The sequence below is a fragment of the Rousettus aegyptiacus genome, unplaced genomic scaffold (genome assembly GCF_014176215.1).
Source record: "Rousettus aegyptiacus isolate mRouAeg1 unplaced genomic scaffold, mRouAeg1.p scaffold_m13_p_6, whole genome shotgun sequence".
Taxonomy (NCBI): Eukaryota; Metazoa; Chordata; class Mammalia; order Chiroptera; family Pteropodidae; genus Rousettus; species Rousettus aegyptiacus.
The window spans coordinates 98,749,267-98,777,072 of NW_023416309.1; the positions used below are offsets into that span (position 1 = coordinate 98,749,267).

At 42.4% G+C, this 27,806-nt stretch overlaps 3 protein-coding genes across 5 annotated transcripts in view; 1 reads left to right on the plus strand and 2 right to left on the minus strand.

Moving 5' to 3' along the window:
* Positions 1–24,539, plus strand: part of LOC107513775 (keratin-associated protein 4-3-like) — a 289,405-nt gene extending 264,866 nt beyond the window's left edge. The window contains exons 5-6 of the mRNA XM_036221990.1: positions 16,910–17,052; positions 19,941–24,539. Coding sequence (XP_036077883.1) covers positions 23,101–23,697 — 597 coding nt within the window. The 5' untranslated portion in view covers positions 16,910–17,052; positions 19,941–23,100 and the 3' untranslated portion in view covers positions 23,698–24,539. The remainder of the gene's footprint in view (positions 1–16,909; positions 17,053–19,940) is intronic.
* Positions 3,389–4,338, minus strand: LOC107513758 (keratin-associated protein 9-2-like). Its single transcript, XM_016150776.2, has one exon. It carries the CDS (start codon positions 4,034–4,036, stop codon positions 3,401–3,403), a length of 636 nt encoding a protein of 211 aa, XP_016006262.2. The 5' UTR covers positions 4,037–4,338; the 3' UTR covers positions 3,389–3,400.
* LOC107513778 (keratin-associated protein 9-1-like) lies at positions 14,598–15,738 on the minus strand. Of its 3 annotated transcripts, none has more exons than XM_036221986.1 (2): positions 15,270–15,738; positions 14,598–15,185 (listed from the first exon to the last, which is right to left on the minus strand). In XM_036221986.1, the coding sequence occupies exons 1-2, from the start codon at positions 15,533–15,535 to the stop codon at positions 14,855–14,857; spliced, it is 597 nt and encodes a 198-aa protein (XP_036077879.1). In that variant the 5' UTR covers positions 15,536–15,738; the 3' UTR covers positions 14,598–14,854. The 3 variants fall into 3 exon arrangements, with proteins under 3 accessions (XP_036077879.1, XP_036077880.1, XP_036077878.1); XM_036221987.1 differs by having other exon boundaries at positions 14,598–14,909; positions 15,081–15,738; XM_036221985.1 differs by having other exon boundaries at positions 14,598–15,738.
* Positions 24,540–27,806: the final 3,267 nt, after the last annotated feature.

A 27,806-nucleotide genomic window follows, 5' to 3' on the forward strand; every position in this document is an offset into this window, starting at 1 on the left:
CTGCAGGAATAAATGGAGTTGTAAACAAAGAATGTGTCTTTAGTAATTTAGGTGACTCTGGCCTCGTTTACAATTTTGTACAAATGAATGCGTATTTATTAATTGGGTGTGGGGCAGTCAACCATGGAAGTTTAGTCAGGAGAGCTGCACGTGCAGAGAGTTTGCACGGCACAGCTCAGCAGTACACAGGGGGCAGGGACATTTTGTCTGTGTCTTCTACTTCCTTAAGGAAGGCCTGTAATTTTTTTTTAACATGAATGCATATGATGCCCCTAAATATTTAATCTTTCTAACTTACCTCCTCTGATTCCTCGTTCAAAGATAACCTTCTCGTTATTCTTCAAGTTCTCTTTAGGCATGCATGCCTAGAGAAATGACTCACTTCAAAGATTTATGAAAACTTCAGTATTACACGTAATATTATAATTAATAAATCACCATCTTGATTTTTTAAACTTTGGACATAATTGTTATGTCCTAAGATCCAGGCTCACCCTTTCTACATCAATCAAATCACATTTTTAAATCTTTGAGAATGAAGTTCAGCTCTGGTGTGTTTGTTAAGGTAATGGAAGACAGTTTCCTTTTATCCCCAGGTTGAATAGATAACTTCTTTCATATGAGCATACGTTTGTCATTAAAAATGTTATGCCTTTGAATACTGGTGGACTTCAGAGAATGACAATATGAGCAATCAATCAGTCAGTTATACTGATCGAACAGGACAGAGATGTTTAGAGACTTCACAGACACTCAGGAATGGCAGAAACCCTTAGGGTCCTGAGATAAAACTGGGCTACTGGAGCTGAAAAATCCTTGTACAACATCTCAATAACTGCCAACCGGTGGCTTAGCTGACGTATAGCGGCCTACATTAGCGTGAGTTCCCAGCCTTGGTGGCCTATAGTACTTGCTAACATCTCCTGTAGACAGGGCTTCCTCGCATTAGCATCTATGCCCCCTGGGGTCCCCTACATCTCGTCCTCATTGGGATCATTTGTATTAGACAGTTCGAATGGCGTTGCTAAGAAATTTCTTCCCTCATGAAACAAACTTTCTCCTGATACTCCGTGCTACGAAGTCACATTCCTTTTACTCTTGTCGCTGGCGTCTGTTTCCCCACCTCACGTACCTCACTTCTGACCAAGGGCAGCATTTCCCTGATGACTGCATGAACTTGGCCTCCACATCTCCGCCTGCCCCTCCACCAAGACTCTTGTCACTGACCTTGCCAACTACATCTTTATTGTTCAGGTTAAGTTCAGAGTACTCACGCTGTACATTCTAAATGTATTAGATTTTGTTTCAGTGGAATAAAAGTTCTGTGAAATATATGGACATTTCTATTCATTCCTCTTTACTTTTATGTGTGCCACTTGAGTAAGATACCTCTAGTTTGCATCATCTCTTTTCTCTATTAGATCCCTCAAAGACAGTGCACATGCTTTATCTTCAGACAGATGCTCTATATTGTGGGAGCAGAAGATGCTAGATCTTGATTATGGGTATTAGAGTCATACAGAACAGTACAGTCATCCCTCACTATCCACAGGGGATTTGTTCCAGGACCCCCACAGGTAACAAAATTTGCAGACGCTCAAGTTCCTTACATAAAATGGTGCAGTGTTTGCATGAAATCTCTGCACATCCTCTATAGGCTTTATTTTATTTTTATTTTTTATTAAATTTGTTGGGATAACATTGGTTAATACAATTATATAATTTCCAGGTGTACATTACAATTTGACATCTGTATATTCTATTGTGGGTTTATCACCCAAAGTCCAGTTTCCTTCAACTACCATATATTTGTCTATATGCTTTAAATCAGAGATGGTGTGGAGCACTTACTGATAATATCACTCATTAAACTAACCACCTCACATGAGGCCAAGTGTTCACTTCCACATTAAAGTGCAGCATATCTTACTAGGATTGCATGTTTTGCAAGTGGAATTGTCTGTAGTACTATCCACCAGCTTTTAGTATTATTGTCATGATATCTGGATAGCATCGCTTTGAACAAAGGGATGTCCTCTATGATGAACAAGGTCAATAGGCACATGACCGTGGATCTTCTTGTCCTACCATACATCACATGGCAGAAATGCTGGCCTGATGAAGAAGTTGGAATGGTCTCTTAGATGTGCAGCAGTGATGCGAACTTAAAAATGGCAACCTGTGGTTTAGAGATATGGTCTCCTGAATGTGAGACCATAATCTCCATCAAATGGTTGACATGTACATAGGACCACGGATATCCACAATTGGTAGTAAACATGGGTTCAGAAAATGATGTGTAGAAGGAGTGACCTTCTCATGTTAACCCCCAGTGACACACGCGGGAATCTCTGCTTCCCATAGCTTTAGGATCTTCTGGATTAGAGGCTTTACTCCTATGAAAGGCTCAGGGGACATAATCTAGTTACAACTATCACCTGGTGTGTTTGGACCACTCATGGTGGTGCCCGTGCAGGCAGAGAAAGCAGTTGCTCTTGGATGGGCGATAGTTAATGTGAAGAGGTAAACAGCAGGGGGAATACGCCTGGAAGACAGGGGTTCACTGGAGTGTCTTGTGGTATGTCCACGCCCAGTGACAACCTTAACTGAGTGGTGACGGCTACCACAGCTTGCCAAGGGCCTAGTTAGTGGAAGCTCAGACCTCTGCTTCCTTGAGATATAAATCTAAGTGCCTTTAAGCAGGAACGCAAGGCCACATCCTGGATCTGAGTCTGTCCATATCGGCTATGTGATACTGCACAAAGAAATGTGTTTGTTTGTTTGTTTCTGAAAAATGGAGATAATTATTGTGGGGATGATTCTGATGTTCAGAATCAATAATACATATAAGTATGCAATATGCATTTAAATCCCTACATCAGAAATTCTTTACAATAAATCAAACACAATATGGATGAATTATGGTATAGAATTTATTAAGAAACACATAGGTAAGATACCTGCATCTACAAAGAAATGTCTAAATGGTCCTAGAAAAAAAAGTCTGATTTAAGAACTACGAGTACAGAGAAAGTAAAATATGATTATGAAGATGATTTATCAGTTACAAAACCTGTTAAATAGTTACGAGAATTAGTTTGACTAAGTTACTCAAAGAGACGGGGTGATCCTCACATCAAAGTCAAGGCCAAGACAATAACTGCAGATGGATGACACACAAGGCTGGCACATGGTCCTTATACACGGGAGGAAGACATTGGGGAAAGTCCTCTGCACTCCACCAAGCCGATTCAGGTGCTTTAATCAGGCAAATGAGTCACAGAAATAATGGAAGAGAGTGCTGGTTCTCCACAAAGTCTAGGATGCGAATTTTTTTCCAAAATTGCAAGTCAGTTAACAGAAGGCGTTGTGGACAGACGGTGGTTCTCTGGTGAGGTGATCAGCAGCCGCAAGACTGGCCGCAGCCGGATCCGCAGCCGGATCCGCAGCCGGATCCGCAGCCATAGGCTATGCATCCAGGCACACAGCAGCAGGTGGGGTAGTAGCAGGTTCTCCGGACGTGCACGGGACAACAGGAAACTGGCTGGCAGCAGCTAGACCCACAGCAGCCAGACCCACAGGAGTTGGACCCACAGCAGCTGGGCTGGCAGCAGCTGCTCACACAGCAAGGGCGGCAGCAGCAGCTGGGGCGGCAACAGGTGGTCCTGCAGCAGGTGGTCTGACAGCAGGTTGGGCGGCAGCAAGGCTGGCAGCAGCTGCTCACACAGCAAGGGCGGCAGCATGGCTGGCAGCAAGGCTGGCAGCAGCTGGACACACAGCAAGGGCGGCAGCATGGCTGGCAGCAAGGCTGGCAGCAGCTGGACACACAGCAGCCGGACCCACAGGAGTTGGACCCACAGCAGCTGGGCTGGCAGCAGGGAGTGCTACAGCAGCAAGGCTGGCAGCAGCTGCTCACACAGCAGGGGCGGCAGCAAGGCTGGCAGCAGCTGGACCCACAGCCACTGGACCCACAGCAAGTGGTCCGGCAGCAGGTGGTCCTGCAGCAGGTGGGCTGGCAGCAAGGGGAGCAGCACATGGTGTCAGGGCTGGAAGGTGAGTGTCTGTTCAGAGGTGAGTTTCTCAGATTCTGCTGACCCCTTCTGCTCTTAGGGTTTTATACCCTGGACCCCCAGTGTTGGGACCAATCAGCAGGACTTTCCTTGTTGTTGTTTACAGTGTTTTTGTAGGCACTGGGAAACTGTCAAGGAGGAAGTTTTGAGGCTTTTGTAAATTACTGTTTGATCTTTCTCTTAATTGGGAACATTACTTAAGAATGATTTTCAGAAATGAGACAGACAGAAATCATTCCCAGCAACATTTCTGGTCATGTGACATCACGTGGTCATGTGATCCTTCCTGCCAGCATAGAGAAGGTCAGAACAGTTGTCCCTTCTCAGCCTGCCCCTTTGGCCACACTTAGATGTCAAGTGCCGTGAGAGCTCAGGAGCTGCTGGGTTCTGTGTTGCAGGAAGCCGTGCTTGAGTGTGAGTGTGGGTGTGAGTGTGAGCCCCCAGACAGTCTGATGCAAGGCTCTAGCATGTGTCTGTCTGTGGCCACCTCCTCAAATGTGTGTCCCAGTCTACCAGAGACACTTGGGGAGAGGACAGGAGGCACATGGGTTTTCATATGCAGCTCAGACCAAAACAGGGGAGTAGGGGCAGAAGCAGTGCCCCGGGTTTCAGAGCATCAATCCGTCAATGTTCCGTCTCTGTTTCCTTGCTAGGTCAGTGATCCCACGTGAGACATCGCAACTTGGACATACTTTGTTTTATCAACTGAGGCAGACCATTGAGCTACTATATTGGTCAAGGTATTTTTGCTGTATAAATCTTATGTTGTGTTAATATTGCAATAAATGTAGAAAGTGGTCAGCCATACATTCTTTAATGCTTTTTCTGCCCCATTCTTTCTGTCTTCCAGTTACACTTTTGTGAGTGAAATTGCATGTCACAGTAAAGTATGGAGTCATTAGTAGTAAAAAAGAAGAGAACAGAGTCTCAACATTCACTACTAGCAGAGTCACCTTCTATCCCTGACATTATGTGAGATTTTGAATTCTACTGGTATGTATCTATGCTGCTTTTTTCATTGAGATATAATTGATACATAACATTGTATTAGTTTCAGGTGTTCAACATAATGATTTATATTCATAAATATGCAAAATGATCACTACTGTAAGTTTAGTTAGCATCTGTCATTGAAACTGGAGAGAAACTGAGCCCCAGACTCTTGCCCCCTGAGCCGCTCATAGCCACAAGACTGACTCAGACGTTGAGCTAAATAGAATAAGTGTCTGTTAGAGGATTACAACTCCCACAGCCATAGGCGGGCTATTGCTCCCAAAACGTGGTTCCCTGGGTATCTTGGGAGCACCAATTATATAGGAGCAGGCTGATAATGTCCATGGGAACAGCCAAAGGAGCATACATGGCTCATGGGAACAGCAGAAAATGTTCTGCGGAGCAGATTTGTCCAGAGTCCTTTTTTCGTTGTCTTCCTGGGGGCTGCTGAACAAGTAGTCATTTTTGCCTTCTGAGTACGGGGAGGGGCTATGCTTGTATTAATCCTGTGTTCTACCCCGAGATAGCTCTTTCATGTCACATTCTTCTTGTCAGTTCTTCCGGACAGGAGGTCCTTATATCAGGTCCTCTTCATCAGCATCCATAGTGACAGATTTTTTCCTTGTGATGAGAAAGTTTAAGATCTATTGTCTTAGTAACTTTGAAAGATGCATTAAAGTATTATTAACTATAGTCCCATGCTGTACCTTACATTCCCTTGACCAATTTTTTCATAACAGAAGTTTGCACCTTTTACCCCTTTCACTCACCCTCACCCCCCACCTCTGGCCACCACCAATGTGTTTTCTGTATCTGTGAGCTTAGTTTTTTGAAACGTATTTGCATATAAGTAAGATTGTTTCATATTTATCTTTCTCTGCTTGACGTATATCACTTAGCATAACGCCCTCAAGGTCCACATTGTGGTGGATGAAAAGCTTTTCTTCCTTTTTCTGTCCGAATGATAGTCCATTCCACGTGTTCTTCATCCACTCATTTATCAATGGACACTCAGGTTGTTTTCGTATCTTGGCTATTGGAAATAATGCTGCAAGAGACATGTGGGTGCATATATCTTTTCCAGTTAGTGTTCTTGTTTTCTTTAGATAAACACCCAGAAGCGGCGTTGCTGGGTCAGAAGGTAGACCTATTTCTAACTTTTGAGGACCCCCCACCCCCAATGTGTACCACTGTGGCGGTTCCTACTTACATTGCCACCAACGGTGCATGAGCGTTTCCTTGTTTCTACATCCTCACCAGCACCTGTTATCTCGTTTCTTTTTCATTATTATCGTTATCATCACAGTTGTGAGGCGATGTGTCATTTTGGTTTTAATGTGCATTTCCCCGATGATTACAGCTGTTGAGCGCCTTTCCGTGTGCCTCCTGTCCACCCGTATGTATGTGTTCTTGGCTACGTATTCTGATCCTCTGTCCATTTTTCAATTAACTCGTTTGGGGTTGTTTGTTTTTAACAATGGAATTCTGTGAGTTCTTTTTATATTATTAGAAATAGTTTTTAATTTTATTAAATTGAGTGTGGTGACAGTGTTTATTACACTTATACAGGTTTCAACCATACAATTCTATAATACATCATCTGTATATTGCATTGTGTGTTCACCACCTGAAGTCAAGACCTCCTTCAGTCACCATATATCTGACCCTTTTACCTTTCTCTAAACCTTCCTACCCCCACTCGTTCTTGTTAACCACCTTCCTGTTGTCTCTGTCTATGAGTTTTTGTATGATTGTTTCTTGTTAGTTCACTTGTTGCTTTCAGTTTTATATCTCACATGTGAGTGAAATCATATGGTTCTTGACTTTTTCCCTCTGACTTATTTGGCTTAGCATTGTATTCTCAAGATCGATCCATGCTGTCGCAAATGGCAGTCTTTCATCTTTTCTTATGCCTGAGGGGTATTCCATCGTATATATGTACACACGTTATTTATCCAATCATCTATCAAAGGACACTTCAGTTTTTTTTTTGTTTTTTGTTTTTTTCTTTTGTCTTGGCAACTGTGAATAATGCTGCAATGAACGTAGGGATGCGTGTATCTTTACAAATAAATGTTTTCAAATTTGGGGGCTATATACCCAGAAGACAGATTGATGGATCACATGGTAACTCTATTCTTAATTTTTTGAGAAACCTCCATACCATTTTTCATCATGACCATACCAATTTTCATTCCCACCGGCAGTGTATGAAGGTTCCTTTTGCTCCGCAACCTGTCCGACACTTGTTTTCACTTGTCTTGTTAATAATAACCGTTCTAACATGTGTAACATGTGTGAGCTGGTATTCCCTTGTGCTCTTGATTTGCATTCCCCTAGTAGCTAGTGAAGTTGAGCATATTTTCATACATCTGTTGGCCATCTCCATTTCTTGTTGGGAAAATTGTCCGTTTTGGCCCTCTACTCATTTATTCATTGGTTCGTTTGTTTTTTTTTTTTTTCTTATCGTCGAGTTGTATGAGTTCTTTATATATTTTGGATATTAACTCCTTGTTTTTGGTAGAATCTTCAGATTTTTCTCTATATAATATTATGTCATCTGCAACTAGAGTCAATTTTACTTCTTCCTTTTAGATTCGAATGACTTTAATTCTCTTTCTTTACTAATTACTTTGGCTAGGACTTGCAATAACATGTCCAATAAAAGTGGGGAAATTGAACATTCTTGCCTTGTTCCTGATCTTAGAGAAAAAGCTTTTTGGTTATCACCATTGAGTATGAAATGACCTGGGGGCTTGTAATATATGGTCTTTATTATATTGAGGTGTGTCCCCTGGATACCCACTTTGTTGAGATTTTTAGCCTAAGTAAATGGTAAATTTTGTTCAATACTTTTTCTGCCTCTTTTTAGATGATCCTATTGTTTTTGTCCTTCATCTTGCTAATATAGTATATTACACCGATGTACAGATGATGTACCATTCTCGCATACCTAGAATCAATGCCACTTGATCATGGAGTATGATTCTTTTAATGTTTTGTTGAATTCTCTTTGTGAATATTTTTAAAGAATTTTCTTTAAAACCTATTTTCATTAGAGATATTGGCAAATAACTTTCTCATGGTGTCCTTGTCTGGTTTTGGTGTCAGGTTCATGCTGGCCTTAGAAAGAAGAAGTATTCCCTCCTCTTCTATGACTTGGAGGAGTTCGAGAGAGACTGGTATGAATTCTTCTTAAAATGCTTGGTAGAATTCACTGGTAAAGCCATCTGCTCCTGGACTTTTGTATTTTGGGAGGTTTCTTCTTATGGAGTCAATTTTGTTACTAACATCACTCTCTTCATGTTTTCTTTCTTTACAAATTAGTTTTGGTAGTTTTTGTTTCTAGAAAATTATTCCTATCTTCTAGATTGTCCAATTTTGTTATCATATAATTGTTCATATTAGTCTCATAAGAGCTATGAATTGTATTCCTGTGATATCAGTTGTAATGTCTTCTTTCATTTCTGATTTTCCTTATTTAAAAAAATTATTAATTTTTATTCTCTTTTCAAAAATTATTGGATACAGTTGAATCGTATTCATGAGAGCTCTGAAATGCAGTCCTTACTATTTAACATGGAGCTGCAGATGCTGAGATATGGGACACTGAATTGTAAACAGACATTATCTACATGTACGAGAGATTATTTTTTTATTGTTGAAGTAGAAAATCAATTTCACATCTTGCTAGATCTTAGTACTCAGTTTCTTTAACACTTGTATTGAGATGTAAACATAGGTGCCCTTTAGAAGGAACGGAAGACCCCAACCTGGATCTGGGTCTGTCCATTATTGGCTGCATGACATTATACAATGATATTTTCTCATATAAAAATGTAGATAATAATTCACAGAAGTTTGTTTTTTACTCTAGCGGAGACTGCACATGGAAGGTATGCAATAGGTATATGATTTCCTACATCAGGAATTCTGTACAGTAAAAGACAACACAATATGGAATAAAATAGGTACAGATTGTATTAAAAAGCATATAGAGAGACATTTCAAAGTAATCATGAATAACAGAAATTAGGTGAGAGGATGCTGGTTCTCATCAAAGTCAAGGGTGTGACTTTGTGCCAAATGACAAATCAGGTAACAGAAAGTGTTGTGTCCAGTTGGTCGTTCTTTGGCTAGGCAATCGGCAGCAGCATGGCTGGCAACAGCTGGTCACACAGCAAGGGCAGCAGCAGGTGGTCCTGCAGCAGATGGTCTGACCGCAGGCTGAGTAGCAGCAAGACTGGCGGCATCAGGACCCACAGCCACTGGACCCACAGCAGCAGGGAGTGCTACAGCAGCAAGGCCAGCAGCAGCAGCTCACACGGCAAGGGCGGCAGCAGGTAGCACTGCAGCAGGTGGGGAGCAGCAAAAGCTGTCAGCGGCGGACGGTAGTTTTCTGTTCAGAGGTGAGTTTTCAGAATCTAATGACTGCTTCTCTTGTGGAGATATTACACATGGGGCCCCAGAAGTTGGCACCGATGAGTAAGGTTTTCCTTGTTTTTTGTTTGTGTTGTTTTCCACAGTCACTTGGGGAATCATAAACAGGAAGTAGTTCGCTAAATGCTATGAGTCCTTTGAAAATAAGTGCTTCATCTATTTCTTTATTGAGGATAACTCTTAGAATTATCTTTACATAAAAGAAATGGTCACATTAATAGCATGTTCCTGCTTCAGTCAGAATCCAGTCCTGTGACCATACAGTTCCCGCTGTCCTGGGCAGGACAGAGAAGTCGGTGACTCTGTGCCTCGTCTGTTTACTACCAGAGTCGTTTTTGGTCACTGACTGTACACGGCTTTTCGTTCTTTTAAATGAATTAGTTTGACTAGGAGAGATGATACCTGAAGTAGCTTTGAGTATTAACATGCTCAAAACGTTTTTGTGGATTAACATTCATTTTTAAAAGTGTTGAAATACGTAATTTCCAACTTGATAAATTGTTATTAATTTCCAACTGGTAAAATGATCTCAAAGTGAACACACCCATTACCACGTTAAAAACTATGATTTATCCCCATCCCTTCAAATTATACCACTCACTCATTCTCACAGATAGGTAAGTTTAAGCTGTTTTTAAACTTTCTATGAATGAAATAGTATAGAATATGCTATTTGCTCTACATGACGATTCTGAGACTTACCCATGTAATTATCTGTAGTTCGTTCTCCTTGCTATACAGTCTTTCACTGAATGAATAGGACACAATTCACTTGTTCACTGTATGGTTGATAGATACACGGATTGTTTGCAGTTTGGGACTAATAAAAACAGGGCCGTTATGAGTGTTTTAGTGCAGGTCCTTTGGGAAACATATGTCAACATTTCTGTTGGATGAACATCTTCAAGTAGAATAGCACAGAGAATTGCTCAGGGATTTTATCCTAGGTATTTCTTTCTTTTTTTTTTTTTTTTTTTTTGGTATATGTTACAATTTAAAATGTTAATTTTTAACTGTTTCCGACATAAACAAAAACAATTCGAGTATATTGATCTTGTAACCAAAGTCCTCTATTATTTCTAAAGTTTACCAATAAAGTTTTTTTGGATGTTTTACATGCACAGTTGTATCATCCACAGATGAGAGCTTGCCCTTCTGTAGCTGAAATGAAAGACGCAAGTAGCCACAGAACCAGTTTATGCAAAGCACTTTAACGAGGAAGGTTATTATCAAGATGAGCAGAATGCCTATTAGCCTGGTAGAGGACTTTTAGAAATGAATGTCTGTTTCAAAAATGGGGGTAGGGTCATCAACCATGGGAGTTTAGGGTCAGGAGAGGCGCACTGGCGAAGGTGGGCCATGCACAGCTAGCACTGCTTGGGCGAGCGGGCCACTTATATTGTCTTCTGGTTTCTTAGAGTTTTCAAGACCACGTGTTTGCCATGAATGCTGGTAATGCCACTAAACATTCTGTTGTTCCAAATTATTTCTTCTGAATCTTTGTTCAGGAAATAACCTTCCTGTTAATATTTGACTACACTTTTGGGCATTTGTACACAGAGAAACGGCTAGTCAAGCAGACTGCAATACTACAGTTATTACAGTTACAGTTGAAACTACTAATCTGACCTATTAGTTTATGAGGATGGATAAAGTTGGTATGCCCCAAGTAGGAGACTCATCCTTTCTATGTAAATGAGATCAGGTGTCTGAGTCTACAGGAATGAAATCTAGACCTTCATTTTTTTTGTCAAAATTATGAAAATCAAAGTGAAACAATTTTAGGAAACAGCTCTTTTTTATTATTATTATTTAATCCTAGATGAATGGATAACATACTTTCATGGCACCTGTAGGATTTGTTTTACTGTGATGCCTTTGAATGTTTGTGGACTTTTAAGGGTAACAGCAATGTCAGCAATCAAACTGTGATAGTGTTTGGACAAGATGAAAATTTATGGACCTCATAGAGACTCAGTAATGAAAGGGACCCTCAGAGTTTCCTGATGAATTTTACTCACAGACACAGCAAATGAAAGATACAATATCCCAGTGTCTGACAGCTGGTTGTTTCATTGATGTTTCAATGCCTCTAGTGACATGACTTCTTATACCCATGGTGGCCCATACATGGTACCTAAACAGGTCTTCTTTATGTGAGTATGCACCTTTCCCTGGCCCCCAGCCTCCTGCATCTTTTGTTCATTGGAATCACTTCAGAATAGACATGTCAGAATGGCATTGGATGGCCATTTCTCCTCCCATTAGACACCTTGTCTCTTGATAGTCTGTGCTGCAGAATCACATTTATTCTAGTCTCAGGCATGTGCTTTCTCACCTCATGGAATGCACTTCTGATTATGCAATTTTCCCCAAGGATTATGCAATTTGATCTTCATTGTAAAGATGAAGTTCAGTGTAGTTCCTCTAAATATTGTAGATATTACTAGATTCTGGTTTAATGGAATCTATAAACACTTGCTATCATTTTTATTACTTGTATCTTTGCCAATTATGTAAGATACTTCTTGTTTGCATTATCCACTGTCAGAAGTAAGATCCCACAAAGATCGTGCATCTACTGAACTCCGATTTTACCTTCAACCAAAAGTTCTCTATTGTGAAAGGAGAAGACAGAAGATTTTGGTTATGGGATTTAAATCATATGAAAGAATCCTCAAATTCCTGTCTGCCATCTACGAGTGCTATGTTTGCACGAAAATACAGAGTACACTTAGGCCAACTCATGAATTCTTATTCACATATTCTATGTCCCACTACCATATTACATGTCATGTCCACCCTTGGGTTAGTGTTGAAGTGTTTTCTTTCTCTTTTTTCCCCTCATTTACTGAGTTAGCCAGTGTACAGTCAGATACTTTCCTGGAGAGCCTACAATTCTTATATTTTCAAGGCATATCACAGAACAAAACTATTCACCAAACTTATTATTGTAGAGAATAGTTTCCCTTTTTTTCCCCTCGATAGATTATGATATTGTCTCTTTTATTTACCTTGAGTCTCTGATGTAGCACAAACTAACCTCAACTTTACAAGTTATAAACATCCACAAAAGGTGTTAACAAGAAGCCATACTGCATCCAGGGAAAAGAGCAGAGTCTAGTGCTCACCTCAATGACTAAAGAACATATGAGTGATAATTCTTAGTGCAATTTCCTTTGTTATCTGCAAAAAACAAATTTATTGGGATATGTGACAGTACTTATACTTCCTCAGTTGATAGCCAAGCAGGAGATGTTATGCCATATGGAGAATTATTCTTACAACAGACCAACAACTCCTACTATCCAAAGTGAAAAGAAGACATATTCCCAATGGAAAGAACTGTGAGTAGCACAATGGATATGTATTTGGAGAAAAAGTCACCCAAGGAAATGATGTCCATTGGCTATTTGCCAGTGGTGAAAGGCATGATTGTTTAGTCTTCTGTCTGGAAGGAGCAAGATTGGAAGATAAAGAGATTTGGAGAGGAATCATTTTGAGCGAGATGGTGTCTAGGCAACAGAGTTTCCTCCTTGCGTGCCACCCCAGTTCCCTCCGGAGAGCATCCACCACTTCAGACACTCTGGAGAAATGTGAGTCTGGGACAACTCATCCGTCCTCCCTCCTCACGTGCTCCAACACTTGCCCAAGACAGCACGGGCAGAGCGGCCACGGTGGCAGGGACGGAGGGTGTGTGCACCAACAGCGCAGGCTCCTTTTGCCGTGGCCGCCTCTGCTGTACGAGTCATAGGCGGAGGCAGAGAACGGTGTTGAGCGCTCGTGGATGATATCACCCATTTGGAAACTAACCAGCCCACACGGAGCCGAGTGTTCTACATCACACCACTTCCACATTAAGACACAGCCATTCTCCCTTACTGGGATTGCATATTTCGTGAACGGAATTGTCTTCCCCGTCTGCAGTACTACCCACCGGCTTACAGTGTTATTATCATAGGATCCTGGAAATTGTCTCTTTGGAGCAAGGGGCCCACCTTATGGAGAACAAGGTCAACAAAGGGCACATGACCATAGATGTACTTGTCGTACCATCTATCACATGACAGAGAAAGTGCTGGCCTGATAAACACTTGGAATGATCTCTTAGATGGGCAGCAAAGACACCAACTTAGAGATGACAACCCGTGGGTTGAGATGTGGTCTTCTGGATGTGGTGTACACCTTGGTCCAATGACCATAATATGGTTGACATATACATGGGACCACTGATATCCACAAAAGGTAGTAAGCATGAGTTCAGAAAGTGATGTGTAGACATAGGAGTGACCCTCTCATGTTAACGCCTGTGACGTATATGGAAATCCCTGCTTCCCATTTCACCATGGCTTTAGCACTCCTGAACTGAAGGTTTTAGTCCTCTGTCAGGGGACATAGTCTGGTTTTCAACTATCATCTGGCCACTTTGGGCTCCTGGAATGTAGATACTGTATGGTGAGAGGTAATGACCATGGAGAGTAGATAGCAGGGAGAAGTACATCTGGAATGCAGGGTTTCACTGGACCATCTCAGGGTGTATCCATGCTCAGTGACAGCTGAAAATGAGTGGCGACAGCACCTGATCTTGCCAAGCATATAGTAACCCGAGGCTCAGACCCCGACTTCTTTGGATGTAAATATAAGTGCCTTTGAGCAGGAACACAAGACCATGTCCTGGATCTGAGTCTGTCCACATCAGCTATGTGACATTGCACAAAAAAATGTTTCTTTGTTTTTTTTCTAAAAAAATGGAGATAATTATTGTGTGGATGATTTTGATGTCCAGAATCAATAACAATAATACATATAAGCATGCAATATGTATTTAAATCCCTACATCAGGAATTCTTTACAAAAATCAAACACAGTATGGATGAATTATGGTATAGAATTTATTAAGAAACACGTAGGTAAAATACCTGCATCTACAAAGAAATGTCTAAATAATCATAAAGGAAGAAAGTCTGATACAAGAACCATGAGTACAGTAAAAATAAAATATGATTATGAAGATGATGAATCAGTTGCAAAAGCTATTAAATAGTTATTATATGGGTTTGACTAAATTACTTAAAGAGACTGGGTGATCCTCACATCAAAGGCAAAACCAAGACAATAACTGCAGATGGATGACACATGAGGCTGGCACGTGGTCCTTATACACGGGAGGAAGACATTGAGGGAAGTCCTCTGCACTCCACCAAGCCGATTCAGATGCTTTAATCAGGCAAATGTGTCACAGAAATAATGGAAGAGAAATAATCAAAGTCTAGGATGCGAATTTTTTTCCAAAATGGCAAGTCAGTTAACAGAAGGTGTTGTGCATAGCTGGTGGTTCTTTGACAAGGTGATCAGCAGCAGCAAGGCTGGCAGCAGCTGGACACACAGCAAGGGCGGGAGCAGCAGCTGGGGCGGCAACAGGTGGTCCTGCAGCAGGTGGTCTGACAGCAGGTTGGGTGGCAGCAAGGCTGGCAGCAGCTAGACACGCAGCAAGGGCGACAGCAAGGCTGGCAGCAGCTGGACCCACAGCCGCTAGACCCACAGCAAGTAGGCTGGCAACAGGTGGTCCTACAGCACGTGGTCTGACAGCAGGTTGGGCGGCAGCAAGGCTGGCAGCAGCTGGACCCACAGCAGCCAGACCCACAGGAGTTGGACCCACAGCAGCTGGGCTGGCAGCAGCTGCTCACACAGCAAGGGCGGCAGCATGGCTGGCAGCAAGGCTGGCAGCAGCTGGACACACAGCAGCCGGACCCACAGGAGTTGGACCCACAGCAGCTGGGCTGGCAGCAGCTGCTCACACAGCAGGGGCGGCAGCAGCAGCTGGGGCGGCAACAGGTGGTCCTGCAGCAGGTGGTCTGACAGCAGGTTGGGCGGCAGCAAGGCTGGCAGCAGCTGCTCACACAGCAGGGGCGGCAGCATGGCTGGCAGCAAGGCTGGCAGCAGCTGGACCCACAGCCACTGGACCCACAGCAAGTGGTCCGGCAGCAGGTGGTCCTGCAGCAGGTGGGCTGGCAGCAAGGGGAGCAGCACATGGTGTCAGGGCTGGAAGGTGAGTGTCTGTTCAGAGGTGAGTTTCTCAGATTCTGCTGACCCTTTCTGCTCTGGGGCTTTTATACCCTGGACCCCCAGTGTTGGGACGAATAAGAAGGATTTTCCTGGTTATTTATGTTGTTTTTGTGATCGCCAGGAAATGTCAAGGAGGAAGTTGTTCCCTTTGTGTTTTGAGGCTTCTGTAAATTACTATTTGATACTTCCCTTAATTGAGAATGGTATTCACGACCGTGTCCAGAAATGAGACAGTCAGGAATCATCTCAGCAACATCTCTGGTCACGTGATAGTTCCTGCTGCCTTAGCGAAGGTCAGAACAGTTATCTCTTCTCAGTTCTGTTTCTTAGAATAGGACGTGACTTTAGTAGAGAAAAGAGGCATGAGAACTAGACAGATTGACCAAATAATAAACCAAGTCGAATCCAGAGCCTGCTTCATGCTGCTGGACCCAGGAACCTGGCTGACCAGCCCTAGGACCAGATCAAGGGAACCTCCAGTACAAAGGAAGATTCCTGCTGAGATTACTAACAACTCTTCACCCAAACCATGAAACGAAACAGGAAAACAAAGCTTTAAGCCATACCTTGCACAAGTTAAAGATAGACCCAACCATTCATTCCATTCTTTATTTACTCCCTATAATCACCCATTTTTCATAGAAACTAAGGAACAGATATAAACCCAATTCCCCAAACACTCGGGGTCTCATTCTCAGACTCTGCAAGACGACCATGCTCTGTCTATGGAGTGTTATTCCTTCCCGAATAAACTTGCCTTTGTCTCTGACTCTGGCTGGGTCTTGAGTTCCTTCCTGCACTGAGCCAAGGACCCTCCCTTTCTCAGAGTAGGACTTGAGTCCCCACTCGAGGGGATTCGCCCCTTTTGTATCACATTGTGACGTCCGTTCCTGACGGGTTCTGCGTTGAAGGAAGCCCTGCTAGAGTCCTTGTGTGATCTCCCAGAAACTTTCGTTTAAGGCTATACAATTTATATCTGTAGCAACCTACTCCAAATGTGCTTCCCAGTTCTGTCACGGACACTTGGGTAGAGGACGGGAGGGACTTGGTTTTTTTGTAGGCAAATCGGCACCAGAAGAGAACAGAGGCAGAAGCGGTGCCAAGGGTTTCAGAACATCAGTTCATGAATGGTCCAGCCCCATTTTCTAGCCAGGTCAGTGGGCTCAGGTGAGACATCTGAACTTGCACATACTTTGTTTTATAAACTGAGGCAAGCCGGTGAGATAAGATCATAGCCAAGGTATATGTGATTGCGTACATTTATATATTTCAACAAATGTGGAAATTTGTTAGCCATAATCTTCTAAAATTTCTTCTGCCCCATTCTCTCTGTCTTCTAGGTGCATATGTAGGAGAGAATTTGCCATGTCATAGTGGAAGCGTAGAGTCAACAGTGGTGGAGAGAGCAGAGCAGTGTTTCACCTTTCACAACCTGCAGCGCCACCTGCTCTCCCTGATACCGTGCGCCTTCTGAATCCTACTGGTCCGTAACCATACGTGTTGTTTTTTTTTTTTAATTGAAGTAGAGTTCCCATATAACATTATCTTAGTTTCAGATGTAGAACATAATGATTCAATATTTATGCATATTACAAAATAATCACCACAACAGTAAGTCTAGTTAACATCTGCCACCATCCATAGTTACAATGCTTTTTCTCATGATGAAGACTTTTAAGATCTACTCTCCAAGCAACTTTTAAATATGAAATACATTATTAATAACTATACTCAGCATGCTACACATTCCATGCCCATGACTAATTGGTGTTAATACTGGGAGTTTGTATCTTTGACACTCTCTACCCATTTCGCCTACTAACCGCCACCTCTGGCAACTAACAATGTGGTCTCTGTATCTATGAGGTCGCTTTTTTGCTTTACAATCAACATATAATGAGATCGCATAATATTTGTCTTTCTCTCTCTGACTTCTTTCACTTAGCGTAATGCCCTGAAGGTCCATTTGATTGACACAAATGGAAAGATTTCCTTCTTTTCATGGCAGAATAATATTTTATTATATATAAAAATATATTTTTAATTTGGCACAGAGATAGATAATAGATCTCACATTTCCTCATCCATTCTCACATCAGTGGACACTTACGTTGTTTCCACATCATCGCTATTGCAAATAATGCAGCAGCGAACATGCGGGTTTATAAATCCTTTTGAGTTAGTGTTTTTGTTTTCTTCAGACAAATACCCAAAAGTTGAATTGCTGGATCAGACATTCTATTTTAATATTTTTAAATATTTAAAAAATTTTATCAATTTTAGTTGACATATAATACTACATTAGTTTCAAGTGTACAACACAGAAATTAGACATCTACATAACCGGCAAAGTAATCACCCTGATAAGTACAGTACCCATCTGACACCCTACATAGTCATTACAGTATTACTGACTATATTCCCTGTGCTGTACTTTACGTCCCTGTGACTCTTTTATAATTGGCTATTTGTATATCTCAACCCCGTCCCCTTTTCACCCATCCTCCACCTCATTCCCATCTGGTGAACTTCAAAATATTCTCTGTATCTATGAGTTTTTTTTTTCACTTTGTTTTCCATTTATTTTGTTTTTTAGATTCCACATACACGTGAAATTGCACACTATTTGACATTCTCTGCCTGACTTGCTTCACTTAGCGTGATACGCTCTAGGTCCATCCACGTTGTTGCAGACGGCAAGATTTCACAGGATCCTCCATTCTGTTTTCCATAGTGGCTGCGGCCATTCACATTCCCGCCAACTGTGCACAAGGCTTCCCTTTTCTCCTTATCCTCCCCAACACTTGTTATCGCTTGTCTTTTTGCTTATTATCATGGTGACAGGTGTGAAGTGATGTCTCATTGTGGCTTTGGTTTGCATTTCCCTGATGATCATGTTGTTCTTCACCTTTTCATGTGCGTATTGGACACCTGCATGTCTTCTGCAGAATGACTGTCCAGATACGCTGCTCATTGTTTAATCAGAGTGTTTGATTTTTGCTATGGAATTGTATGAATTCTTTATATATTTTGGGTATATATTTTGTCAGTTCTAAAAAACCATGGACAGGACCGATGTCGAGGCGCTTCCTGCCTACATTTTCTTCTAGGAGTCTTACGGTGTCAGGTCTTACATTCAAGTATTGACTCCATTCGTCATGCAGGAAGTAAAATGACTGATGCTTTCTCAGTCTCGGCTCCTGCTCCTACCCACCTGCTTTCGTTCTGCTGTGCATAGGGAAGTGGTTATGCAAACAATCCCCTGCCTAAATGTCTGTGGCAGACCTGGGACACACAGGCGGGGTAGGTGGCTCCAGAGAGAAAAGCAGACTTTTGTGGTGAGACACACTCCGATGTAGGCATGGAGTCAGTTTGTCACTTTGAACATATCAGCATCATGCCCCTCTTCATGGAGATACTTCCCAATCTAAGTGAAGCTGAAGAAACAAAACTGGGGAGGACATGTGTAGTGACCCTCACGAGGCCATCAGGGACTATATCACATGACCAGAATATGATCAAAGCAGGAACGATGATAATGATGTGACCACCTTCCTTTTATCTGAAAAGGTTTCTGCAAATTATTTTTAATTAAGAAATACATTAACCACTAATTTCCTAAAGAATCATAACATTTAGGGAACAACTTCCTTTTATAATTCCTCAGTGATTATGGAAAAAATATTAAACAACAACAAGAAAAGTCCTGCTGTCTGGTCCAAGGGTGATCTGGATAGGATATCACAGTCTATCTCTGGCACCGTTCAGGCCCACGTATTTCTGTAGTTAAGGTCAGTCCAACTGATTGGTCAAATTTACAGAGAAAATAACAAGAGGAGGGTTAGTAGGAAGCACTTCTGCTGGTCTAGGGGACTTGCCTGGTGGAGGAATTGAGATCCTCGTCCCTGACAGTTCTGAGACCTTGGTTACTATGTCCTCATCAGGCTGCAGCTGGCGCGCTTGCTCATTTGCAGTGAACACTGGACATTGCAGTACCAAGAAAGCCTCTAGGGGTTAAATATAAACCCCACTAACTGTTACATATATTCCTCCTTGTCCCCATCGCTCCTTTCTTTGCCCTCTGATCACCTGGCACTAGAAGCACAAAGAGATGAACCGACTGCCATAGTTTTAATTCCAATCAGACCCTTACCATGTCCCCTTGTAGGTAACTTTTCCCTCTTAGAGCTGGAACCTCTAGATGCCCAGAGCTTACAGGGGAGGGAAGCATAAATTCCCTCAAATGGATCAGTGGGTGTGAAGGTGAGTGGGGCAACTCCTCCTTCAACCCTGGGTTACTGGATTAATGTGTTTTAACAAGGGGCCATGTTGGTATCTGGGTTTCTAACTGTCAGATCTGTTATCCGACAGCATCCAAAAATAAGAGTGTTTCAGTTTCTCCCGAGGAAATGGCTACGGATATTTTGGGAAGTGGACCAAAGAGATCACTACTATATACACCTCTGTGGTCTTTGTCCTGGACTACTGGCCTCTACTTCAATGGGTAAATGGCTCTGTTCTGGAGACTAGGCGAGGTGTCATGATTTTCCATTGGGATCACTCAGCTCAACTTCTAGCTCATTTATTCTTAAACTCTTCTAAATATACACACATGCACACACAGAGCTGTCCTTGTTAGCCTTGTGTGTCCTATTCTGTGGGAAAACATACTCTGTTTTCCATATCAATAGATCCCTGTGAGTTGCACATCACTCTGTCCTGGTTGCTATTCCAAACTTGTTCTCCATCACATTTTTATACCCACATTAATTATAGTTAAATGCTGCCACCTAGCCTCTGCTGTTCAGGAATATCATCATCTCCATGCGCCCAGAAAGCTCGGCTCTGTAACAACATTCCCTACCCCAACTCCAGCTTTAGAGAATGGACACTACAAATCACTCAGTGATGTTCTGACCTCCTCACTTGTTCATTCCTTATTTCCTTAGTATATACCGTACCCTCTGCGCCCCCCTAGGAAACACAGGCAGCCAGCTGGGTTTTTTGACCTTTTGACTAGAACTGTTCTAGCATATTCACTCCTTTGCTACTTTTAACTTTTTCCTCTTCATCTGTGTGTTGTGGGGTACTAGATGAGGTAAAGTGGTCATGAAGAGTCAATGAGATGAAGTTGCATGGAAGGCATATAAAGCCTTGCTCCCTTTTACCTCCAATCAGCTTCATTTTACATTTAATTTTGAATAACTACATAGTCACAGGAAGTCGGGGGGAAACACAGCAAAGTCCCATGTACACTCCATGCAATTTCCTTCAACTGTCACATCTTATACATTATAGTACATATCAAAACTCAAAAACTGACATTAGCGCAATCCACAGAACTGGTTCAGATTTCAGCAGTATTACATGCACTTGTGTGTGCATGCGTGTGTATCGTTCTATGTAGTATCATCATGTGTGCTGTATAGATTTGTGTAACGAAATGGCAATCAAGAGACAGAACTGCCCTCTCCATAAGCCCCCTCCTTGTAGCTGTGCCTACTCCCTCCAACTCATCCTCCAAATCCTCTGGCTACCTCTACTCTGTTCTCCATCTATATAATTTTATTTCAAGCAAGTTCTACAAATGGAATCTTACAGTATGCAGTCTTTGGTGATTAGCTTTTTACACCCAGTATCATTTCCTCGAGAGCATGCAAGTTGTGCAGTGTATCAATAGCTTGTTCTTTTTTATTGCTGAGTAGTATTCCACAGAATGAATGTATCAGTTCAACCTGTGAAGGATGTCTTGCCTGTTTCAAGTTCAGAATGACTGACTGACTGACTGACTGACATAGCTAGTTAGATAGTTGGTTAGATTTTTGAAATATTGAGGTTTTCTACTGGCTGACAAACCCACTTTTCTGTTGTAAGATATACTGTCTAATTTGAATCCTCTTGGATATAATAAATTTGTATCGATTTTCTTTATCTCTTATTCCTTATGGCTTTTAAAAGTTTTGTTATAAACCTATCTATTTTCTTCTTGGGTTAAAGGGTTCTGATATTTAGTCTTTCCTGTAAAAAAAATTATCTCTCCTTCTAGGAATCTAAGGATCGCTTTTTTGTATCATTGTAACGTTTATGTCTCTGTTGAATTTTGAAAGGCAGACAAGCATGTTGCTAGAAGTCAGAAATACAAGTCATATTTATCTCTGTAACCTCCTAGTTAAGTTCAACACTTAGGGGACATTGGTGGATTTAGCACTAACCAAGAAATATAGATATAGGGAAAAATAATTTCCCCAAAGTTCTATATCACTTTCCTAAGGCATCATTTATCTCATCAGGATTGTCTCAGGGCATGTATGGCAGGGCATTTTATTTTGGATTCTATCCTTTGGATGAGCACAAAGGGATATTTACTATATCCTATATCCTGAGTATCTTAAAATTGTGATTTTTACATCACTAAATCTGAGAACAATGATACATTCTGGACAATAAAAAGAAACATAGGTAGGAAAAAGAAAGAAAAACAATGTAGTCAAGTAAAACAGAATTTTAAAAATAATCCTAAATTTGTGGATTTATGGAATTGAAAGTCACATTAGAGACCCTCCAACCAATAATTTTTAGTGAGATGTGCTGTAGAAAAAGTGCAGAAATAGATATAAAAATCTATAGGAATTAAGTACAAGATAAAGGTTGCCATTTAAAATCACTATGAAAAAGAAGGATTATTATAAAAAATGGTATGAGACAGCAAGTTAACTTGTGAATAAAGAAAGAAGGAAAGGAAAGGAAGACGAGAAATACTACTCCATTCATTAATTGTAATGATGATAATACAGTATACACATATTTCCAAACTCATCAAAATATGTACATTAGACGTGTGCATTTTTTGTGTATGAAGCATACCTCAGTAAAGCTGGGGAGAAAAAGAAACATCGGAATTTCGCCATTTAGTTTTCCTCCTCAGAACAGTTATTTGTTTCCCATCAGTAAGTCTAGCAAACAGGTCATGACTCAGAGTAGGGAGGGGAAATTGTCTGAAGAGCCTTCTTGTTCTCGTGCCCGTGATGCCCTGTTCCACTTTCAAAACTTCTCTGCCCACCTGACCCACAACGAATGAGCCATCAAACTAAAATGACGCCTTATCTTCTCAAGTCACTAAAGAAAATCATTATCACCCAAGTGGAGACATGCTGTGCTGTGCCACATGAGACTAACACACACACCTTCTAAGGGCGGGAGTCACGTGACCGCTTTCTCTGAGGGCGCTAAAGCAAGAGACACAGAAGAGGTGATTCAGGAAGAGCTGAAGGGATGAATCCTGACACACCAGGAAAAGGACAAGGCATTTCCCATCCATCTTGAAAATTTAACCAAGAAAACAAATTTGGCTAATGTGATAATCGCCTGTTTATTAGGACAAACAATGACAAGGAAAGAGCTCTGCATCTGATGACAGCAGCCCCTTAGCAGGGTATAAAAGGGCACCGGGGGCCGGCAGACTTCCAAACCTTCCAAACCTTCCAAATCCACCTTCCAGGAAACTCACCCAGAACCTCCACCCTCTCACACCATGGTCAACTCGTGTTGTGGCTCTGTGTGCTCTGACCAGGGCTGTGGCCAAGGCTGCTGCCAGGAGACCTGCTGCCTCCCCAGCTGCTGCCAGACCACCTGCTGCCGCCCCAGCTGCTGCCAGACCACCTGCTGCCGCCCTAGCTGCTGTGTGTCCAGCTGCTGCCGCCCCTCCTGCTGTGGTTCTAGTTGCTGTGGTGGCAGCTGCTGCCGACCCTCTTGCTGTGGATCCAGCTGCTGCCGCCCCAGCTGCTGTCAGACCACCTGCTGTAGAACCACTTGCTGCCGTCCCAGCTGCTGTGGGTCCAGCTGCTGTCGCCCCAGCTGCTGCATGTCCAGCTGCTGCCAACCTTGCTGCCGTCCATCCTGCTGCCAGACCACCTGCTGCAGGACCACCTGCTGCCGCCCCAGCTGCTGTGGATCCAGCTGCTGCCGTCCCAGCTGCTGTGGGACCAGCTGCTGCTCTCGTCCTTGCTGTGTGTCCAGCTGCTGCCAGCCTTGCTGCCGCCCAACCTGCTGTCAGACCACCTGCTGGAGGACCACCTGTTGCCAGCCCAGCTGCTGCTCTCGCCCTTGCTGTGGGTCCAGCTGCTGCTAGCCATGCTGCTGCTGATCAGCTCACCAAAGAACCACCATCTGCTCACAATACCATTGCTCACAACACCTTCTGTTAACTGACTCACCATTTTGGAAACATTCACTTCTTAGATTTTGCTAACAACCAACGTGCTCTACCGTAATTTCTGTTACTCTTCTGCCTAACAAAAGCTTCTGCATCAGCTTGATTCAGCGTGTAGAGGACTTCCCCCAATTCTGTTTCCCCTGTGCAGCTTCATGTGCCAGCTTCATGCTTCCTCGATACGAAGTTATGGTCTCTGCTTTGACACCATAGCAAGATCTTCACCCTTTTCCTCTATGTAACTTGGAAAAACAAATCCGTATAATTATTACATTGGTTTTCTGCAACTGTTAAAAATATCCACACTATGTTTTCTTTTTCAGTATACTAATGGTTCTTGTATCCTTTTTTCTTCTTTCCAAGATCACTATGAGTTGGCTCCCTATGTGCAGGGATTCTGACCTACAATTCTTAATAAGTCCTGTACCATCGTGCATCCATATTGTGTATTTTTTTTTATTGTACAGCATTCCTGATATAAGGATTTATAAACCTGATGCATATCCTTTGCATTATCCATTCTGAGTCTCATACAATCTCCCACAAATAATTATCTCCATTCTTCATAGGAGAATATTCCACAGGGTAATGTGATAGAGCCTATCTGCACAGATGCAGACCCAAGACAGTCTTCTGCTCCTGTTCAAGGGCACCATTCCTGTCTCAAGACAATTAGAAAAAAACCCGGGGGCCGAGCACCGGCAAGATGTTCAGTTGAGATTTTTCCTTAACAATGGAAGTGGTATCTCTTGTGTGTATAAACAGATAACGTCTGTTCACAATATTTCTCCCAAGCCAGTGTCCCTCACCTCAGCATCTGCAGCTCTCCTTGGGCAGCAGGGGCCACATTTTAGAGTTCTCGTGCATGCATGTAGGGTCCTTTCCTGTCTTGGTCTCTGTCCAGCCACTCAAGTCTTCATCTGCTTCCAGTATTTGCAAGCATCTAGTATGTTCTCATAAGGAAGAGCCTCATCTAAAGAGACTTGTTCTTTGCTCTTGTGTAAATCAGATTCTTGTATGGCCTGCTTCCCCTCAGTACCCATGGACAAGAGTAAAAAGAAATTAATAAGTAATTTCCTGCAGAACATTTTATGTTCCCCAACTTTGGGAAGATTTGTTACTCTGATCAAAATATTATTCAGAGAATTTAGTAAGAACAAAGTTAGGGACCAAGACACTATGCAAAGGGCATGTGTGACTTTGAGTAATCCATTATATCTGACCCTTCCCAGGAAATGGAACAATCTCCTATGTTTTGTGAGTCAACTTCGAAGCACTGGAGAGAAATAAGAATTTGTGTTCCAGGGGGAATCAGAAGAATGTGAGAAAGAGAAAGATAGAAGGGAAGGGTGTAGGGAGAGAAAGAGGGAGGGAAGGAGGAAGAAAGGAAGGAAAAAGAGCAAGAAAGAAAAAGAAAGAACACAATAAATGTGCTGTCAGTGATCTGCAGTCACTGACTGCTAGTTAACATGGTTAGGATTAAAGTCTCCAAGTCATCCTGGTTTGTCCGAACCGCCCCAGTTACATTACCTGAGAGTCCCACATCTTGGGAAAACCCTTAGTCCCGGGTGATCAGGACTGTTGGTCGCCCAGGAAGTAAAGTGACTGATGCTCTCTCAGTCCCAGTGCTTCTACCCACCTGCTTTGGTTCTGCTGAGCTTAGGGAAGTGATTATGCCAGATGTCCCCTGGCCCAGTGTCTGTGGTACACCTGGGACACACAGGTGGGGTAGGTGGCTCCAGATAGATACTTGTGCTGTTTCTAGAATCAGGCTGTTGTGGTGCAACAGATTTGGACTCAGGCATGAGTTCGGTCTGTCATTGTGAACATGGCAGCATCATGCCTCTTCCCACAGAAGTGTGTCCCAATCCAAGTCAGCCGAAGAAACAAAACTGGGGAGGGGCACGTACATGTACTGACCCTCAGGAGGCCATCTGGAATCATTTCATGTGACCAAATTATGATCAAAGCGGAAATGATGCTGATGATGTAACCACCTTCCTTCTATCTGGAAAGGTTTATAGGAATTATTCTCAACTGAGAAACACATTAAATATTCATTTTCTAAAGATTCATATCATTTAGGGGATACCTTCCTCTTTGACAATTTCCTGGTGACTACAAAAACAAAGTAAATAACAAGGAAAGTTTTGCTTATTCATCCCAACACTGGGAGTCCAAGGTATCAAAGCCTCAGAGCAGAAGGAGTCAGCAGAATCTGAGAAACTCACCTCTGAACAGACACTCACCTTCCATCCCTGACACTATGTGCTGCTCCCCTTGCTGCCAGCCCACCTGCTGCAGGACCACCTGCTGCCGGACCACTCGCTGTGGGTCCTGCTGTTGCCAGCCTTGCTGCCACCCAACCTGCTTTCAGACCACCTGCTGCAGGACCAGGTCCTGCTGCCACCCTCGCTGTGTGTTCTGCTGCTGCCAGCCTTCCTGCTGCTGGTCCTTTCACCATGGAACCTTATGACACGGACTAGCCTTCTGCCAATCAACCTGTCACCCCTCTAGTTAATGCCACAAGCTACATCACCAGGCTTTACTAATATCCAGCATGCAGCAGCTGCCACCTTTCTATTAATCATATTCTTGTTTAAAGAGTTCTGTGAGTAAACAGTAAGAAGCAGTCAACTTTAGACTGATTTTGTTCATCTTTATTTGCTACTGATCACTGCGATGGCTGCAAGTATTAGGTCTCCTTGACCTATAGTCATTATGTCAGACTTGCAGAAATGATCACCACTTTCCCTCAAAGTGACCAAAGCACAAATCATTTTTATAGGCTTCTTAGGTTTTTTTTTCATATTTAAAGGTTTTTTATAATCCTTTTTTTTCTAATGTGCTCATTATTCTTCTGACTTACTTCATCCTTTTTAAGATTACTTCGTATTATCTTCCCAGCTATAGGAAGCTTCTCTGGTTCCTTCCCAATAGATCATCCTCTATGTTTAGTCTTGGCTATCTTCCAGCCTACGTTATGATTTTACCTTTTATACAGCATTTACTTTTAAGGCCTCACATTCATATTTCATTTCACGAGTATTATTTATTCTGAGTCTGACGGTGACCCCCTACACTAGCAAAACCAAGATGATGATCACCTCCCTCTTACAGATGAATGACTAAAGGTCACTTGGGTAGTTATGGACAGAATTTGGTCAAGGGCTATGGCCTGATTCTAGCTCCAAGATCTTACATTTAGATCTTACTACGAGCATAAAGAAAACAGCGGTCTGAGTACTGGGAAGATGTACACTTTCACTGTCCGTGTACCTTTGAAAATAGAAAGATGTATTCTCCCACCTAGTCCCCAAAACTCAGGTCATCCCTCAGATCAATGGTGTGACCACATGCACGGTGAGCCCAGTAGGCTGGTTTAAAGAGCCGTCCTCTATGTTTAAGTGTCCATTGTATTCCTGGTGCCGTGCTGGCACATTTAAGCCAGAGGCTTATCTAAAGACACCTGTTCTTTGATGTCAGGGCATGACATTCTGGGTGGTCTCTTTCATTGGGCCATAAATAGTGTGGAACATAAAAAAGGTATCAAGTAAAACACATACTCCTGGCCATATTTCATGTAACCCTAAATTTTCAGTCCATTTTTTCTCTTAACTAGAACACCATCAAGAAAATTAAATATGGACATAGTCCTGGGAATTGAACTAATCACATCATGAAAATTTTAACCTTTGAGCCATTCCACAGTCTCCACAAAATGCCACCCTGAGTTTTATGAGATGAAGCTGATGCACAAATCAGACCCACATGTATCTGGTATTCTCTGAAGAGACTGCCTAGTTCATAACAGGGAAGAAGATCAGTTGAGGCAATAATGTTTGTTAATCATATTTAGATATTGGTCTAAATCAGTGTTTCTCAATCTTGGCACCATTGACCTTTGGGCCAGATCCTCTTTGTTGGTTGGGTGGAGGCGCCCCGCGGTGACCATCAAAGAATGTTTAGGAGCATCTTGGCTTCTGCCCACTAGATGCCAGTAGCACCTCTTCCTAGTTGTGTCATAC